The sequence below is a fragment of the Spermophilus citellus genome, assembly GCF_964194105.1.
Source record: "Spermophilus citellus genome assembly, chromosome: 8".
Lineage (NCBI taxonomy): Eukaryota > Metazoa > Chordata > Mammalia > Rodentia > Sciuridae > Spermophilus > Spermophilus citellus.
The window spans coordinates 135,247,642-135,265,446 of NC_138189.1; the positions used below are offsets into that span (position 1 = coordinate 135,247,642).

The window sequence follows — 17,805 nt, forward strand, 5'->3', positions numbered from 1 at the left end:
ACATCATAAAAGTAATTTACTGACAACTCACCTTACCAGGGGTCATTTGGGGCCTCGAGTTTTCTGGAATTCACTTTTAAGAAGCATGATTAAGTGGGAACAACTATTGGCCCTAAAGTATTTATGCTGAGAACAAATGTCTGTCAGAATTAAATTCTTTGTGGGTGGTGGTTTCAGTCTTAAAAAGATGTGTGCTCTGATGAAAAGCACTTATATTCTGTTCACCAAATTAAATATTTTAAAATGAATGTTGGTTAATTGATTTATTAGGTTAAAAACAAAACAACTCCAGAGACCCCAAAAGACAACAACTGCCTAATAAATAAATAAATAAATAAAAGGAGAGAAAGAGTACATTTACTAAGTTAGTTATACCGTTTTCCATCTTTTCCGTACCCATTTGTTCTCACACTGGGGAGAAATGCATTCACGTTGTTTCAAAGGAAAATGAAGAGGCTGAACCACACCAAGAAAGTTGACTTTTTGAAAAAAATTTGCAAGAAAAGCTATTTTCTGATTAAAACAAATCTGCTTTTAGGCTTTTTCTTGTGGGGGGGGGGATATTAACATGAAATATCTGGTTTAATAATTAGGTAGAGATGGCTTTCACACATTTAAAAAAACTGTGAAAAGTTAAAATATGTGTGCATTGGATAAAATTAAAACAGATTATTTGACACTGTGTGTGGGATACAACCCTAATCTATACAGTGCGTGGAAATAAGGCTGGTACTTTCAATTGCACAGCACACATCTCAGTAATAACAGGGGATGAGGCATACAATTTCAAGGAACACCCACAATGAAAATTATTCTTTCCAAACAGAGAATTGTTTTGGAATAAGTTAGGTTAATTGGCACCATGGGATTTGTCTCAAGGAAACAGAGCACAGAAATCCTTACATGTGCAAGGAAAATGATCAAGAATTACCCTTTTTCCCGGTTCAATTTTTCACGTCTAATTTACTCTCTCCATAACCAAATTAACTTCTGCAGATTCAGATGCAGGTAGAAAAAGGGAGCACTCTTTACCAGAGTAACAAACAGCCTGAAAGGCTGATTTGTTGGATGAGGTTATTTGCTCAAATATCAACAATAGAGAAGAAATCCACTGAGAATATTTGGGAATATGCTACTTTTGAGAATGAATTATGAGCACTTCATTAGATCATTATTTTTCATTAAAAAGGTTAGAACTCCTTCACAATAACATTTTCATATCCTCTTTATTTGAGGTCTACCTTTTTATATTTCATTATCATTTTAATCTTCTCCAACTTTGGGATGCCTGGATTTTGACCTTTTTTATATGTTAAATCTAAGTATAATTATCCTTTTAAAAAGTAATCATGTGACCCCTTTCCCTCTTAATGTACGTTTCCCTGGGAGTACACATGTGTGCATATCATTCACAGCGTCTTTGGTCGCGGTTACCGTTTTCATGAATTAGCATTTACAACTGGCTGAAGCGAGCCCTCTTTGTTACCACAATTGATATTTTCCTGTAATTTACAGCCTTTCACCGGAACCCATTAAATATCCTATGTTGCTAATGTACCAAGTTTCAAAATTTGCCTTTTAAAAAACACCAGAAAGGCGGTACAAATTCAGGAAACCCCCCTGTGTGAAAATGCTTATGCTTCATAGAGGGAATTTCTAAAAAGTCCTCCAAGTATTGATCCACCAAAAGTTGAAACCGATAAGAACTTCAGGTATCGCTGACCTTGTTTTACGGGGAAACACAGAGGCTGGTGAAGCGGCTCGCTCACCAGCACAGGGCACCTGCCTAGCAGGTCAGGAAGTGTAAGTCGGTGTTCCACCCCACAGGCTGGCTTCGCTTCTTGCCCTTGGGACTCTATTCTTGGTATGGCTGTTATTGATCTGGTTTAAAAAGCTTAAGTCCAATCATATCACTTTTCTGTTCAAATGCCTCCAATGAGTCCTCATTCCATTCAGAGTAAAAGCTAAAGACCCAGCAGGATCTGTAAGGGGCTGCACAGTGTAGTGCACAGACTCCCCACCCCACTTGGCTGCTCAGCTCTGCAATTTCATCTCCTGCTTCTCTTCTCTTCCTCCGCTCAGCTCCAGACTGTCCCCATCCCTGCACACCAAGCATTGTTCTCCAGGAGTCACACTGTACATCTTCACCTGCAGATCCAGGTTGCAGAAATCACGGCACCGACATCCCTGCACACTGAGGATGTTACCGTGCCGTGACCTGCAAGCTGAAGTCTCAGTACATGCTGAGTTACTGCAGCTTTGAAAAGTGTAACTGGAGAAATGATGACCACACAGAAATGTGAGTGCCCTTTTGTGTCAATGTCACAAGGTGCCCGGGAGGCTCTGAAATGAGCAATGCTGGCTGGGTTTCCAGATCATTACATATGGAAACTTGTGCAACTTGCTGTTTTACAGACATTTAGAGCCAGGAAGATTCTAAGTTATCACTGAGCCTAGTCCTCTGACTTCAAAGATAAAGATGCAGAGATGCCAGACAGTTATGTAGATTGCTACAAATCACACAACTGCTTTGTGGTGGAGCAGCGTCACTGGGTGTCTACCACACACTGATGAGTTCTCACACCCCCCAGGAGAGGTGGGATATTACAGGAATTTGGCCCCCCCAGGGCTCAGACACTGATGACCAATGCTAGCTCCTGAAATTTTTACTTAATAATTACTACTACTCACTAATAATTAATTCTTACCAAGGGGAGAAGCTCCTCAGCCGTGTCCAGAAGATTGGTTTTGATATTTTTTTTAACCCAAAAAATTTATCTGGATTGTTTGACATTTACTCAAAGCCAAAATCTTAAAACAACATCACAAACCAAACTCCTTGGACAAAGAGACAGTATCTGTAGGTTGCAGCGAAGGAATTAGGCCAACTGCTGGGTAAATAAAACCTTTTGGTAGAAGGAGCCACATCCCAGCAAGTCACTGAAGCCTAAGATCAGCTCCCAGGGTGACCTACGTAGAAGCCTCGGGTGTAAATACACTATTAATGTCATGGGGTCATCTGATCTTCCAAATCCCTAGAGATGTAAACAGAAGCTATAATGGTGACACAGGGAAAAACCACAGACGGGAAGAGAATGTGCTACATGGCTTTTTCAACCTCGGGTCACGGGCGTGAGTCCCGGTCGAGGGTAGTCGTTGATAACTTATGACAGATGTTTGGTGACCTGTGTGTGGGGGGAAGCTGGCTCAAGTTTTGTCTCACTTTTCCTGAACAGGTGTGCTCACATCCATCCACTAAGACGTAGGCACCGTGGGAGCGGCATGGCGCAATCTTTCATAGGAAGTCTAAGAATTTAATGGGAATTAAATGTGGCTATCTTTTCATCGTTTTAAGAATAGCACTTTCCCATTTTTTTCCCCTCAACCTCAAGCATCTTTCATTCACACTGTGTACAGTCTTTTTTTTTTTTTTTGTCTTAAGAAGTTCTTCTGAACAGTTTGAAACTGCTCTGGAGCAGATGTGCTTCCCAATCCAGAAATAGCCTGAGGACAGATGTCATCTTATTTAAGTTTGTGATCCATTTGGATCAAAGGTGCTTTAGGCTAAGAAGCTGGTTTAGAAACAGCTTATTAGAATTAAAAAGAAAAAGTGAATAATTTAGTTCTTCTTAAAGCCAGATTATTCAATAATTGAATATTTGAAAGAAATGTGCTTCTCTCAAGAATTTTGTGGCCATATGTAAAACTCTTAGATCCTTTTTCATAAAGTTTTATTTTTGTGTTAGCTTCAGCTAACTGGATTCAGTTCTATGATCACATTAAATAACCTCAACTGCTAGCAATGATGGAATTAATTGAGATCAAATTTATTGTTGTTCTTTCTGTGTTCTTAATTAATAACTAAATGTCAATTGATGAATAATACCTTAACATGTATTACAGTGATCGATAACCTGTTTTTTACACATTTATTATATATAAATATTACATACCTTATAAACACATTTTCTTTGTGGTGCTGGGGATTGAATCAGGGCCTCACATAGGCTAAGTCAGTGCTTTACAACTGAGCCATATCCTCAACCTCTATGAATACATCTATATATTTGTTATGTAAATAAAAGGATGAAGGAACATTAAAAGCCACAGGCTGCAAATGCAAACTCCCAGAGTTGATCCTAGAAAGGTAGACACAAACCAAAGACCAAATATGCTTAGAGATTTGGGAGGCTTCCATGAAATACTGAGTCAGGGTGATAGAAAGAGGGTTTTTTGCAGCCTGAAATCTGAAAAAGTGGTAGCTGAAGTATTCAATTTATACATTCTCACACCTGATCTTCAGCCCATTTCAGTGATAAGTTTACTGACATTTGCTCTGGCAGCTTAACTTTAGAACTTTTAAAGTTTTTTCTTTCTTGACTTCATGGTATGTTTTACTGATCTGCTTTAAAAAAATTAATTTAAGTAATGTGTTCTCTGTAACATGACATTACATATTAATTTTATAATAACTGCTCCCCCTTCCAACTTCTGACATTCTAAATCTGTGCTTTGAGCAATAGTTGCTCATGGGCAAAAAAATATGTGCCTTCTTAGTTTCCAGTCGCAGTATATTTCCTTTGCAAATCCTACAATTTATTAACTCTTTGGCAGATTGACATAAACCATGTTCCAAAATAAACACAAAAAAAGACCTACATTACTATAATATCCAGGTTGAGAAGAACTACTATGAAAGCCAGCAAATTCTCATGAAAGATTGCCGTGGTACTCATGGGTCAGATGCATTGTGCTTAATCATCATGAGGCATGTCTGTCTCCGAGAAACTCCAGAATGGGGGGCTTTGGCATCATGAAGTGGGCAGCGATACCACACACCTAATGTCAAAAGGTGACTTAAAAATGAAGGTGTTGTTTTTCCCTAGTGACACATTTCAATGAAGAATGACGCATCTAGTTTTATCTTTTGGAGGTAAAGAAAACTCCCCCATGTGGATCAATATAACTTGGTTTCCACGGGACTGCCATATAATTTTGGCATAAACGCTAACACAATGGGAAACTGTCCATAAGCAATTATTCAAACCCATCTTAAGAGGGGACTGCTTTAAATACTAGGGAGGAGGGCTGGGCGTCTTTCCTTTCCTCCCCCTCCTTGATGCATGAGAATGATAGATGCTGACAGCACCTGAGGCTTACGAAGCACTTCACATTTATGGGACACTGTGCATACAAAGTGTTAGTTGCGGCTTTCTGATCCGCACTCAGATGATGAAGAAAGTAAGCCTAAAGAGCCTGAGCATGCTCACAGCAGATGTCCACCAGGCCATTTCTAGAATATGCCCTGCAGTCTTTCCTCTTGGGCAGAAAGGAAAGCTCCTGGATGTCTTTAAAGGGGAATTCTGGAATTCTGTGATACCCTGGTCCATTTAGAGACAGTTACTGTTTTCTTTTCATGAGGTAATGCGGTCTCTGGAAAGCCAGGACAACTGACATCACCAACAGGTCTTCTCTGGTCTCTTTCTAGTCAGGGAAAGTCTGTAGGAGATAGTCAACATGGCATGCAGAGAGACGCCTTTGAAAGACAGCAGAGACTTGCTCTAGAGTCCAGGTTTCTTGGGTTTCCATTTGTTTCATATGATTACCATAAGATTTCTTAGATTGATAGCCTCTGTTTCCTTTGCCCTTCAACTCTTGAGTAAATACAAAGACATTAACATAAGAGCTTTCCTCACCTCCTCTGTGACTTATGAGATCTAACACACATGAGAATGCTGGCCTGTCTCTGCTCAGCTGCAGCAGAAACTGCAGTACCACTCCGGTTTAAAACAGGATGCACAGTGGAAAATAATTTGTAGATGAAACTGGCTTAAACTGGAACAAACCATATTTATATATATGATATTTATATATGTGTATATATATATATATATATATATATATATATATATATATATATATATTCTACTTATTAAAGAAAAGCAAATACCCAATAATGAAAGAATAGCAAGTAAAAACATAACCAAACAAAATTACACCAAGATTATTACACATTACAGGTTGAGAATTCCTTATCTGAAATGCTTCAACAAGAAGCATTTGGGATGTTCAGTTCTTTTTTGGATTTTGGAATATTTGCACATACATGATTAGATATATTGGGGATGGGACCCAAGAATAAACACAGAATTCATTTGTTTTTATGCACCTCATACACCTGGCTTGAAACTAATTTTATGCAAAGTTTTTAACAATTCTGTGCATGAAACCAAGTTTCACTGGAGAATTCTCCACTTGTGGCATCATATCGAGGTTTAAAGAATTTAGATTTTTTTAAGCATTTTGGATTTCAGATTTTTGGATGATGGATTTCATTTTATAAACAACAACTTTTTTCCTGAGGGCATTCATAGTAGATTTAAAATTAGATTAAATTTATTTTTAAATTGAAAACACTGTTCCAAATACAGAGCATGTCAATGGAAAGTATCAGTACTGCACAACAAAACATAGTTGGGCTCAAAGCCATGTCATTGCTACCTGTACATTAACAATCCTAAGACTCCAATAGTTCAGAAAATCATAGCAAGTACTGACAAATAGACTGCATCATATTAAAAAGCTTCTGCACAGCTAAGGAAACAAGAGCATGAGGAGAGAACCTACAGAATGGAAGAAAAATCTTTGTCAGCCACTCTTCCAACCGAGAATTACTATCCAGAGAATTAATATAAAAACCTCAAAAAACTTAACACCACCAAACCAAACACACAATCAACAAATGGCAAATGAACTGAACAGACATTTCACAAAATAAGTACAAATGGCCAATAATTACATAAAAATAGTGTTCAACAGAGGAATGCAAATTTAAACACATTGAGATTTCATCTCACTGCACCCAGAACGGCCAACATCAAGAATACAAGAAAGAATAACTGCTGGAGAGGATGCAGGGCAAAAAGAACCCTTGTACACTACCGATGGGGGTGCAAATGAGTACAGCCACTATGGAAATCAGGATGGGGTTCCTCAAAAAGCTAAAAATAGAACTGTCATGATCCAGCAATACCACTCCTGGGTATATCCTTGAGGGAATTAAAGTCACCCTCTTATAGAGACACCTGCATACCCATGTTGATTCCAGTACAATTGACAACAGCTGAGTTATAGAATCAGCCTAGATGCCTGTCAACAGATGAATGGATCAGTATTGTGGGTATATATACACAAGGGAGTATTATGCAGCCATAAAGAAGAACAAAATCATGCCATTTGCAGGGAAATGGATGGAAGTGACAATCATAAGATTAAGCAAAATAAACCAGACTCAGAAAGACAAGTATTGTATATTTTCCTGCATATGTAGAATCTAGGGATGGGAGTGGGGAGACAATATGAGAGTGAAAGGGAAATACTAGAGAAGAGGAAGGGGACCAGGGGAACATTGGGGGGTAATGGAAGAGTGGATCCATGTATGCTATTTGCATGTACAAATATCCCCCCATGAAACCCATTATTCTCTATAATCAAAATGCACTAATTAAATCATGACAGTCAAAAATTTTACTTGCAGGTCCACATTTTGTTTACATTTTAACTGCATGGTTTGGAATCAGAAACTATAAAAAGAAAAGGTACTTAAATTTTTTGTTTGGGGGAAGATAATTTCTACCTCTTTATTTAATGTTTATTTCCACCACTTTCTTTCCAATGAGTTTTAATAACGTCTAAGCAGTAATTTGATATGGCAAAATGTTTTAAATGGCATGCCACGTACAAAAACTTTCTAGAATTCTTGCATTGTAATGTTTTACAAATATAATTTGCTGCTTTCTTTCAACTGAACATATGCTTTCTTTCAACCTAAAGCACGTTTAAATGCAGAGTTCTAACAATTTTTTAGAAGAAGCATTTCATACATGGTCCAATCACTGCCATATGTATACATATATGCATGCTATGTTTCCAATACTACTTTTCAAAAGTAAATTGCTTCTCACTTCTGCTTTGCCTCATTTCACTAGAGCGAAAATACAGCAATATTTCACGGGCTGCCATAAGATTGCAAAGCAAAGACAGAGAAAAATGTGAAAGGTTAGGTCTCTGACAAAGTTTAAAAAAATAGAATATTCACCTCAATGTCTTGATGAACACTTGGATCTCACTAAACTTTCAATGCTCATAATTGTACATGTGATTTACGAGCATGTGAAACCAGAGGCTGCCCAGGCAGGGCTGGCCCTGGCGGACCCTGCATCCTCCTCCAAATGCCCCTGAAATGGCCTGGCACCAGGACCGCTGTCTCTCAAGAGCCTCACCTCAATGGGCTCAGTCACCCGGACAATCAGCAGCTTTCAGCCTTATGTCCTCTACTCCCCTGGTAAAAGGACCGACTAGATAGAGAAGGACAGGGGTCCGGTGACACTTGCTCCAATGACAGACAAGTCTTTCAGCTTTGTCTGCTGAGCGTGTGGCCCTCTCTGTCCTCTGACTACTCAACAGAACTAAGTGGCAGAGAGGTACGCTTGCTAGTTTCCTTCAGGGGCCACCCTGTAGGTGACAGATGCAGCAGGCTTGTCCTTTCTGCACACATGCACAGCTAAGGCTGACTTTCAGATGCTTGCTGATGGGAGGCTCTTGGGTGAGATTACACTAGAGTAATCTCTCAGGTCCTGGTGCTTCTTAACGAGGGTTTACAGATAGAAGAGCAAACTATGTGTTTTAGGTGTAGGAACAATAATAATTTTGGAAACTAGATGAGCACCAGGTTCCAAAATGGAAAAAATAAATAAAGCAAAAACCAGAAAGAAATTACTGGATAAAGCAATTTCTCCGTTAGAGTTAACTGTTGAGATTTGTAAGTTTCTTTTTTTAAAACTTCTTATCAGTCACCTTCATGCTGCTGTGGTTAACTCATTTTTTCACTCACACTGGACAAGTAGTATGTAGAGGCCAAATAAATAACAAAAGGCACAGGGCAAATGACAAATGGTGTCCAGTCATTTGTTCCCAATGGTCATGTCAGAAATAGGAACTTGAGTATAGATGAGGCAGAGGAAATGTGTCACATTGTTGTGTAGCTGACCCAAAGTCTTGGCTCAGTCTAAATCAGTGATTTTCAAATTGGCTACATAATGAGAGTACATGGGAAAGGTGTATGTCTGGGTCCCAGCCCCAGATATTCTGATTGAATTTGGGCACTGGAATTTGTGGAAGCTCCCAGTTTATTATAATAAGCAGCTATTTTTGAGAACCACTGGTGTATCATCCCAAGACTTCAGGAAGAGGAAGCTGATTCTAGTACTTGCAGAAGCTCAGATTCAAAATTCAGATACAAACTAAACTGAAAGATTTTAAATGGCCACATATCATAGATTTTTCTCCAAGAAATAGAACAACTTTTGAATTTTCCCCTTTGGGATTAAAGCATCACACACACACACACACACACACACACACACACACACACACACAAATGAAGACTGTAGTGTTCACTTACTAGTCTGATACTTGGGCAGTCTAAGTCTGATACTTAGATGTCAGTATTAGCAATTAGTTTGTACAGTGCACTGCCATCAAAAATCTATCAAATCACTACGTTTCTAAAACACATTCTGACTTACTCTTGAGTCAGACACAGTGAAATGAATCTGAATTAATTTTTGTGTGTACATATATGAATACACCACAGTGAATCCCACCATCGTGAACATCCACAAGAATGGGGTCCTAATTAGAATAAGATATATTCCATGCTTGTATAATTATATCAAAATGAATTCTACTGTCTCATGTTGAACTAAAAAGAACCAATAGAAAAAAAAGGAGTCAGATATTTAGTTTGAACTTTGCAGGTGTGCGGCTAACTTTTGCCATGTGAGCTACAGGTAGGTAAGGCCCCAGGAAACTACAGTCACCTCTATTTTAGGCGGCACAGTCTTGCTATTGAATAAAGCATTATATATTTTTAACTTCAGTCAGGACCCATGCAGGAAGAGTTGTCCAAGCTCCTTAGTGATCAGCTCTTTGCAGATGGCAACCCTCTCAAGCAGTTTTAAGAACTGGGGCTGGAGAAGTTTAAGATCTACCAAGTTTAGCTCCTTGCTACAAAAATGGTCTACCTATTCCATATGACAGAAATTGCTGTTGAGGCATTTTATGTATGTTGTGTGTGTGTGTGTTTTGTGTGTGTGTGTGTGTGTGTGTGTGTGTGGTATTGGGGATTCAACTTGGGGCACTCTACCACTGAGTTACATCCCCAGCCACATCCCCATTTAAAACAATTTTTTGAGACAGGGTCTTTACAGGTTGGCCAGCTGGTCTTCGAACTTACAATCCTCCTGCCTCAGCTTCCCAAGGTGTTAGAATAAAGGCCTGTACCACTACACCTGGCGCTGTCCATTCTTCTTCTTCTTTGTTTTTTTAAAATATTTTTAGTTATAGATGGACATAATCCCTTTATTTTATTTATTTATATATGGTGCTGAGGATCAAACCCAGTGCCTTACACATGCCAAGCAAGCGCTCCACCACTGAGCCACAACCCCAGCTCCACGCTGTCCATTCTTAATCAACAATTAGTTGACAAAGCATTCCATAGAGCATCATAGCCAGTACCAGTGTTCAGAAACTCTTATAATTAAGGATTCCTCTTTAAGTCTGATTTAATTTACTCCTGCTGATCATTAATTAATATCACTCTTGGGGGGGATATTCACTGTGGTTTGTATATTTTCATTTCAAAATGTGCAGAACAGGCTTAGGACGTATCATTGATTCTGTGATCTGAATATTGCAATCAATAATTTGGCCTATGAAATAGCTTAATGTACTCTCTTTGCATTTTAAAACTAAAAGATTAGAGAAGAAGGAACTTTTTTGCATTATCTATGCAAAATAATTGTTGAAAAAACACAAAATACTTCCATGAACATGTTAACTATTCATATATCAAAGAAGCCTGAAATACCATTGTGAAATAGTCAAGAAACTGTTTTCACTCACAAGCCTCCACGGGGTATAAGACCAAAATCAGTAGTGGCATGAACCTCTGATCAACTCATGAGTGTATTGGCATCTGCCCCTTCACACTGCACACTTAACTCTTCCAATCTAGAATTCCTCAGAGAGCAAGATAAGGGACACATTCAGCATGACCTGCTTTATCAGCACGTGGCCTGTGACTCACTATACACACTCAAACGTCTGCACAACAAATTCTTACTGATCACATTTGTGCCAAACAGCGAGAATTTAAAATATTGTGCTTTAAAAATATGACATATCCGTTCTATAGAATAATGGATTTTAAAGTTTATGTCAAGCCCCAGAAGCCTGGAGCTCTTCTGGCAAAGGGGATGCCAAAGTCTATAATATTTCTTGCCAAGGTTTGGCCAAGTTCTGCAGAATTCCCAGGGGCCCCCAACGCAAACATACTGCAGAGCCGTGGCACTGTTACGATCTGGCTTCTACAGTTTTATTGCATGATGAAATGTTTCCACATCAGAACAGAATATCCCAGTGAATCTTTCATTCAGTATCCTAATGAATGGGTGTAAATTGAAATAGAGGGAACTCCAAAGTAACCCTAATTTAAAAGGCAGCTCAGGTAGTTAAACTGAAGTATAAATAAGAATATTAGTTTTATTACTCCTTAAACAACATTTTCCAGGATTCTGAGCCCTTTTTACATCTCCATTTTATCATAGATATCTAAGACCAATATTTTTAATCAATTAGTATTTGAAAACTATAGTCTCCCAAATATATTTTAAATATATTTTAAAGCAAATTGGCAAGGTGTATTATGGTATATATCTTTCAACTCAGTAATCATCTTTCTATAAACACACATTAAGAGAGTCATTCATCAATCAGGTTAAATAATAGGTATGAGAATGATAATGGTATTTACAAAGGTAAAAAAAATACTGGAGTCATTCTAAATGTCTCTAAAAGGTTTTAAAAATTAAGTTTTTAAGAAAAGTTTTCAACCTGGGAAAGATCTCAAGACATATTGTTAAATAAAAAAGAGTGGTTAAAAGGATATATACAATGTATGAGTGTATCTTTTTCCTGCTTCCTAGCCAAGACTTTGTGTTGTCTGTATGCATAATAGCTGCCATTCTGACTGGACTGAGATGAAATCTTCGAGTGGTTTTGATTTGCGTTTCTCTAATTGCTAATGATGATGAACATTTTTTCATGTGTTTGTTGACAGATTGTACATCCTCTTCTGAGAAGTATCTCTCCAGGTCCTTGGCCCGTTTATTGATTGGGTTATTTGTGGGGTTTTTTGGCATTTAGCTTTTTGACTTCTTAATATACTCTTAGTGATTAGTGCTCTATCTGATGTGTGAGGGGTAAAGATTTGCTCCCAAGATATAGGCTCTTAATTAATGATGGTGAATGTGATCATTATTATCCAAAGTTCATGTATGAAGACACAGATTGGTGTGAATATACTATGTATACAACCAGAGATATGAAAAATTGTGCTCTACATATGTAATAAGAATTGTAATGCATTCTGCTATCATATATAAATAAAAAATAAATACTTTCCATTAAAAAAAGGATATACACATATGCACATGTATACACAAAGGTGTATATGTTCATACATGGGATTTCACTTTAATTTTATTTGCCTAGGAAAAAAAGGTAAAACAAAACCAAAAACAAATAAAAAACTCAATAAAACAAAACATCTCTAAAAGCACATTCCTTGTCTGTTTTTACATTTACTAACATGGACCTCAATTATCTTTGTAGAAAGAAAAGAATTCCTTTAATTTAATATCAGAACAAAGTCTATCAAATGTTAATAGTGGTTTTCTTTAATCGACATGATTATGGAAAATGTTTTTAAAAATATTTTCCCCATTTTTCTTTTACAGAGAGCACATTCATTTCCATAGGGAGAAACAACATACAGCTAGTGAGTAAGGCTCTTGATGGGGCATCTGAATTTTCACCCATTAGAACCACCAGCAGTGAGTTATCAAGACACATTTCAAAAGGGATTTTACAAACCCCGATGTGCAAAATACTAATGCTTCACTTCGATTATCTGCTGTGAATTGCAATGAAAATTTTATTGGGTGAAAGTTGAAACCACTGAATTAAAAAGATTTTCCAAATGATCCGGTGTGTTGATACCCAAGTCCTTTTCCATAAAAGGCATATTTTCTATGCAGCATGCTTAGTGGTACCCTCACACCATGAGCTTGAGATCGGGTGGTCCCAATTATATGGCATTATTACCTGTATTCTAGTTGACTTTTTTTTTTTTAATGTGGTAGGTACTGAATACATATCAGGGATATATCATACTTTTTTTTCTAACTTGTCTCTTCTGGTTTTGATGGTGGTATATTTGAGTAGAGAATAACAGAGCAAGAAGGAATCCATTTTATATAAATAGAAAAAAAAGCCATCCTCCTTTGGTGTTTTTGTTTGTTTTTTTCAGTTAAGAAGTGCACGGTGGCACACACCTGTAATCACAGCGCCTCAGGAGGCTGAGGCAAGAGGACTGTGTGGGTTCAAAGCCAGCCTCAGCAACAGCAAGGCACTAAGGATCTCAGTGAGATCCTGTCTCTGAATAATATACAAAATAGGGCTGGGGATGTGGCTCAGTGGTTGAGTGTCCCTGAGCTCAATCTCCGTACCAGAAAAAAAAAAAAAGAATGAAAGAAATGGAAAGGATAATCAGTTCTCCTGAAAACATACTGTTATTATGTTTCATTCTAAACTCATCATGAGCTGTTAGTGTGTCTTCATTTTGGAATGCCATAATTTGCTTTATAGCTTCCTACTGCTAATACTGTACTGCGTTACTCATGGGAAACAAACCTGATCAAGTTTTATTCATATATTCAGATTATTTAACATGAGAATTCAAAGTACAGAAGTGAGAAAGAAGAAGTAGTCGCACTGATATATCATATAGGTGTCTAATTATAGATAAAAATATTTGACTTACCTGTAAAACCATTGCACAAGGAAGTGACAGTATAAAAAGCATTTTGATGACAGACTCAAAAATACATACGATAAAAAATTATTTGTAATAGCCAAAATAACCAAAAGATCTCTGTTTCAACTAGCAAGTGCTGATATATAATCGTACTGTATATCCATTAAACAATATTTAAACAATCACTTTATAAAGCCATAAGTAATTTTAAAAGGGAAAATTACAAAGAATGTCAAAATACCAAACTGATTGCATTCTTCACAGTCAGCAAGTAACATAAAAATGTCACGCCATTACCCCTTCAGCTGTCATAATTATTGTTCCCTTATGTTGCCTAATTGTTTTCTCCTTCAAATTTCTTTCTTTTATTACAAAGAATCACCTTCAATGACGAAGATAACACTAAAATAAAATCAACATAGCCAGAGCAAAGATAAATAAATTGAAAAAGCCAACCTTTATTCCACTTTGAACAAGTTTGTGAATGTCCAAATAAGGCTCCTTGAATATTTCTCCTTCAGGGGTGAGAATCTTCACGTAACCTTCTTTTTCCAGAATGAAGAGGCGGTGGGAGCCATCCCCACTGTGCAGGGCACCCACAGGCTGCCGCAGCCCACTCACAACCTCCTGAACGCAGAAGCAGTTGTGTTTGTGCTTTCTAAACAAATGAAAGAAACCCAGTGAGCTTCTTTTGAGATGAAGCACCAAAGGGGTAATCTCAGCATCCTTTCCAAACTTTATTTCCCCTAGAAGTCAGTGCTTTGGAGAATCAGGAAGGGCTGCTAACCTGAGAGTCAGAATATGATTCTTTCAGATCTTTTCCATGGAAAATGATCAAACAGAGTTCTGTCAGAAAGTAAAAGTGAGAATCCAAACACATATGCATTTTAAATTTTCATCAGCTCATTATCTCATCTGTCAGCCTTTACTCTGAATGATGGAATCTTATAAGAAGGCACTCAGAGAGAAAGTCCTATGATCTATATGTAAAAGTCCGATTTGCTCATAATTGTGCTGAACAGGTACACAGCACTATAAGTGAACAATCATAAAATTCAAGTTTAAAACTATACCCATAAAATTCACATGAGTCATAGAGAAGCCACGCTCATAACACAGGATTAATAGTCTTAAGTATTTAAGCTATGATTTTAGAGGAGTAAACTACCCAAAAGGGGGGAAAAATAGCATCTGGAGGACATATCTGCTGAATATAGGAATCACAGACAGTCGTGTTACTGTCAAAGACATAAGATTTAGGACTGGGGTGTAGCTCAGTGGTAGAGCCCTTGCTGAGCGTGTGCAAGGCCCTGGGCTCCAACCCTATCACCTCAAAGACAAAAAAAAAAAAAAAAAAAAAAAACAACCAAAGAAAAAAAATCTCATAATATTTGTCACTTTTGTTTGGGGGCAGTACTAGGGATTTAACTCAGGGGCACTCAATCACTAAGCTACATCCCCAGCCCTATTTTGTATTTTATTTACAGACAGGATCTCACTGAGTTGCTTAGGGCCTCACTAAGTTGCTGAGGCTGGCTTTGAACTCGAGATCCTCCTGCCTCAGCCTCCCAAGCCACTGGGATTATAGGTGTGCGCTACCACACCTGGTTGTCACTTTTTTTTTTAAGATTATAAAGAACATTTGTCTACGGACCTGCTTATCTCTTCCACTTTGTCATATTCTTCCATCTGGTCCAAGTAGTTAGATGCTGGTCCCCTGACTTGTTTTCTTGGAAAATCTGGAAAGCACAGCCCACCATCTTTTCTTGCATAGTAAAAGCAAAACTCATCCGCCGTTGTTTGAAGAAAACCTTAAAGCAATGCAAAAAAACACATTAGAAACATTTACAGCAAAACCACCTCATTGGAAAGAGGTGACACTGGAAAAGAGACTTTTTCAACACTATGTCAATATTCTAAGGGGGGAAAAAAACTAGAGTAAAATAACAGAAAAGGGAAAAAATCAGAGGGCGTTTGGGATTCACATTTCTTCTTTAACTAAAATTATCAATTTCATGACATACATGTAATACAAACCCAGTATTAATCTTTTAGTGCATTGATTCTTTTCATATTTCCTCACTGATCATGACATAATCATAAGCTCTTTTCAAACAGTAGGTGTCTGTTTCTTGCACTTCAGTCACTTAACAGATGATACTGATGGTTTTGCAATATAAAAATTATAAATTATCCCTTCTATCTTCTCAAGCTGAAAAGTTGACACCAGTAAGCCAAAAGAAAAATACAAAACAGCCTTATTTGATAGGATGTAAAAGATGTTTTTTCTTTTCTTACATATTAAGAATTTTATCAAATAAATACAGCTATCATAGAATATAAAAGAAAAAGATTTTGTAATAATAAGAAAAAAAACAAGAGTTTTACATTACTTTTTCAATTTGAGTTTATAAGGTATTGGCTTTTTGTGCATATTAATAAAACTCACTTTTGTATTCTGATAAGTTCTTCTTTCAAAATATGATGTTACCAGAGTCAGCACAAACCAGAATCTGTAGTTACCAGTAGTCCTATATTGCTTCTTCTGGTCTCCTACTTTATCATCTTAAAAGTTTCAATTTTTATCTAATGAATTAAATTATTGTGCTCTCTATTATTTGGTGATAAACACACCAAGTAACATAGCTGAAATTTAGGAATTTTATAACAAATTCAGGTTTACAAGGTTTCTAAGAACAAGATTCTGGGGTCAACCAAGTATGGAGCAGGAAAGACACTACAAGTTTATTTCCTATGAGCTTGATTAGAATGTCAGGGTCCTAGTTGTTTAAAGTCTGAAACACATTTTTACCTAACTTTTGGATGAAATGTGTTACTTTTCAATATCTGAGAGACAGTCTTCCAGATTGATTTCCTCCTAGACTATGGAGAAGGGTCTTGCGTTTGGGCACCAGACAACTAGAGCAGATGTCCTTGAGAATATGTATGCCTATGGCAGAGGACACAGAGATTGAAGTTCTGGCAGTTAGATGGGTGCTCCCTAGGAGGGGCAAGCGCCTGGAAGGTTTTCTTTGAAAAAAATCAAGGATTAAAAACTAGGGATCCCAGAGGCTTGGGAGGTTGAGGCAGGAGGATCACAAGTTCAAAGATAGCCTCAAAAACAAAAACAACAGCAAAAATGGGCTGGGAATGTGGCTCAGTGGTTAAGTACCCCTGGGTTCAATCTTCAATCCCTGGTACAAACAAACAACAATAAAACTTGGGAAAGGAAGGAAGGCAGCCATACATTTACTCATCTTCAGCAATTCACTGTTTGCCAAAGATTTATATTTTTCCTGATCTCATCCTTTAATGGCTAAGCATACAGATGAAAACTTCCTAATAGTGGCAAACAAGTCTCTTGGAACAAAAATGAGAAGGAAAACAGAATTGCTAAATTCAACTCTCTGTACTGTTTGGGGCTGAATCTTACTTTGAAGAGAGAGACATACACACACCTTTGAAGTATATACTATCAGGCAGCAAGATCTTCATGCCAATATGCACACAGGAAGACTGTCAGGCAATGAATCTGTTTACAACTGAATTTGAAAAAATTTGTTTTAATATGATGTTTGCCTGTAAGGTCACAGAAAAAAAATTTAAATTCAATTCGGAAGAAAATTTAAGTTTGCTTCAAAAAAAGAAATTTGTATATTCTAGCATTACAAGCTGCAAACCAATATCATTTCAAGGGGAAGTTAATGGACCATTCATTCCATTTTATAAGGACTTCTTAATTGGGGACAAATGGGAGGAAATGAGAAATCATTTTCAAATGGAATATCTTAAGATTAATAAGTGCATGTTTATAAACACTGTTACCACAGAAGTACTATGCTATCTTTGCAAATTAAAAAAAA

General features: G+C 37.3%; 1 protein-coding gene across 1 annotated transcript in view; it reads right to left on the reverse strand.

The window, feature by feature from the left end:
- Positions 1 to 17,805, reverse strand: part of HHIP (hedgehog interacting protein) — a 102,133-nt gene that overhangs the window by 74,226 nt on the left and 10,102 nt on the right. Inside the window, exons 3-4 of the mRNA XM_081304307.1 lie at positions 15,597 to 15,753; positions 14,399 to 14,600 (exon numbers count right to left, since the gene is read on the reverse strand). Coding sequence (XP_081160433.1) covers positions 14,399 to 14,600; positions 15,597 to 15,753 — 359 coding nt within the window. The remainder of the gene's footprint in view (positions 1 to 14,398; positions 14,601 to 15,596; positions 15,754 to 17,805) is intronic.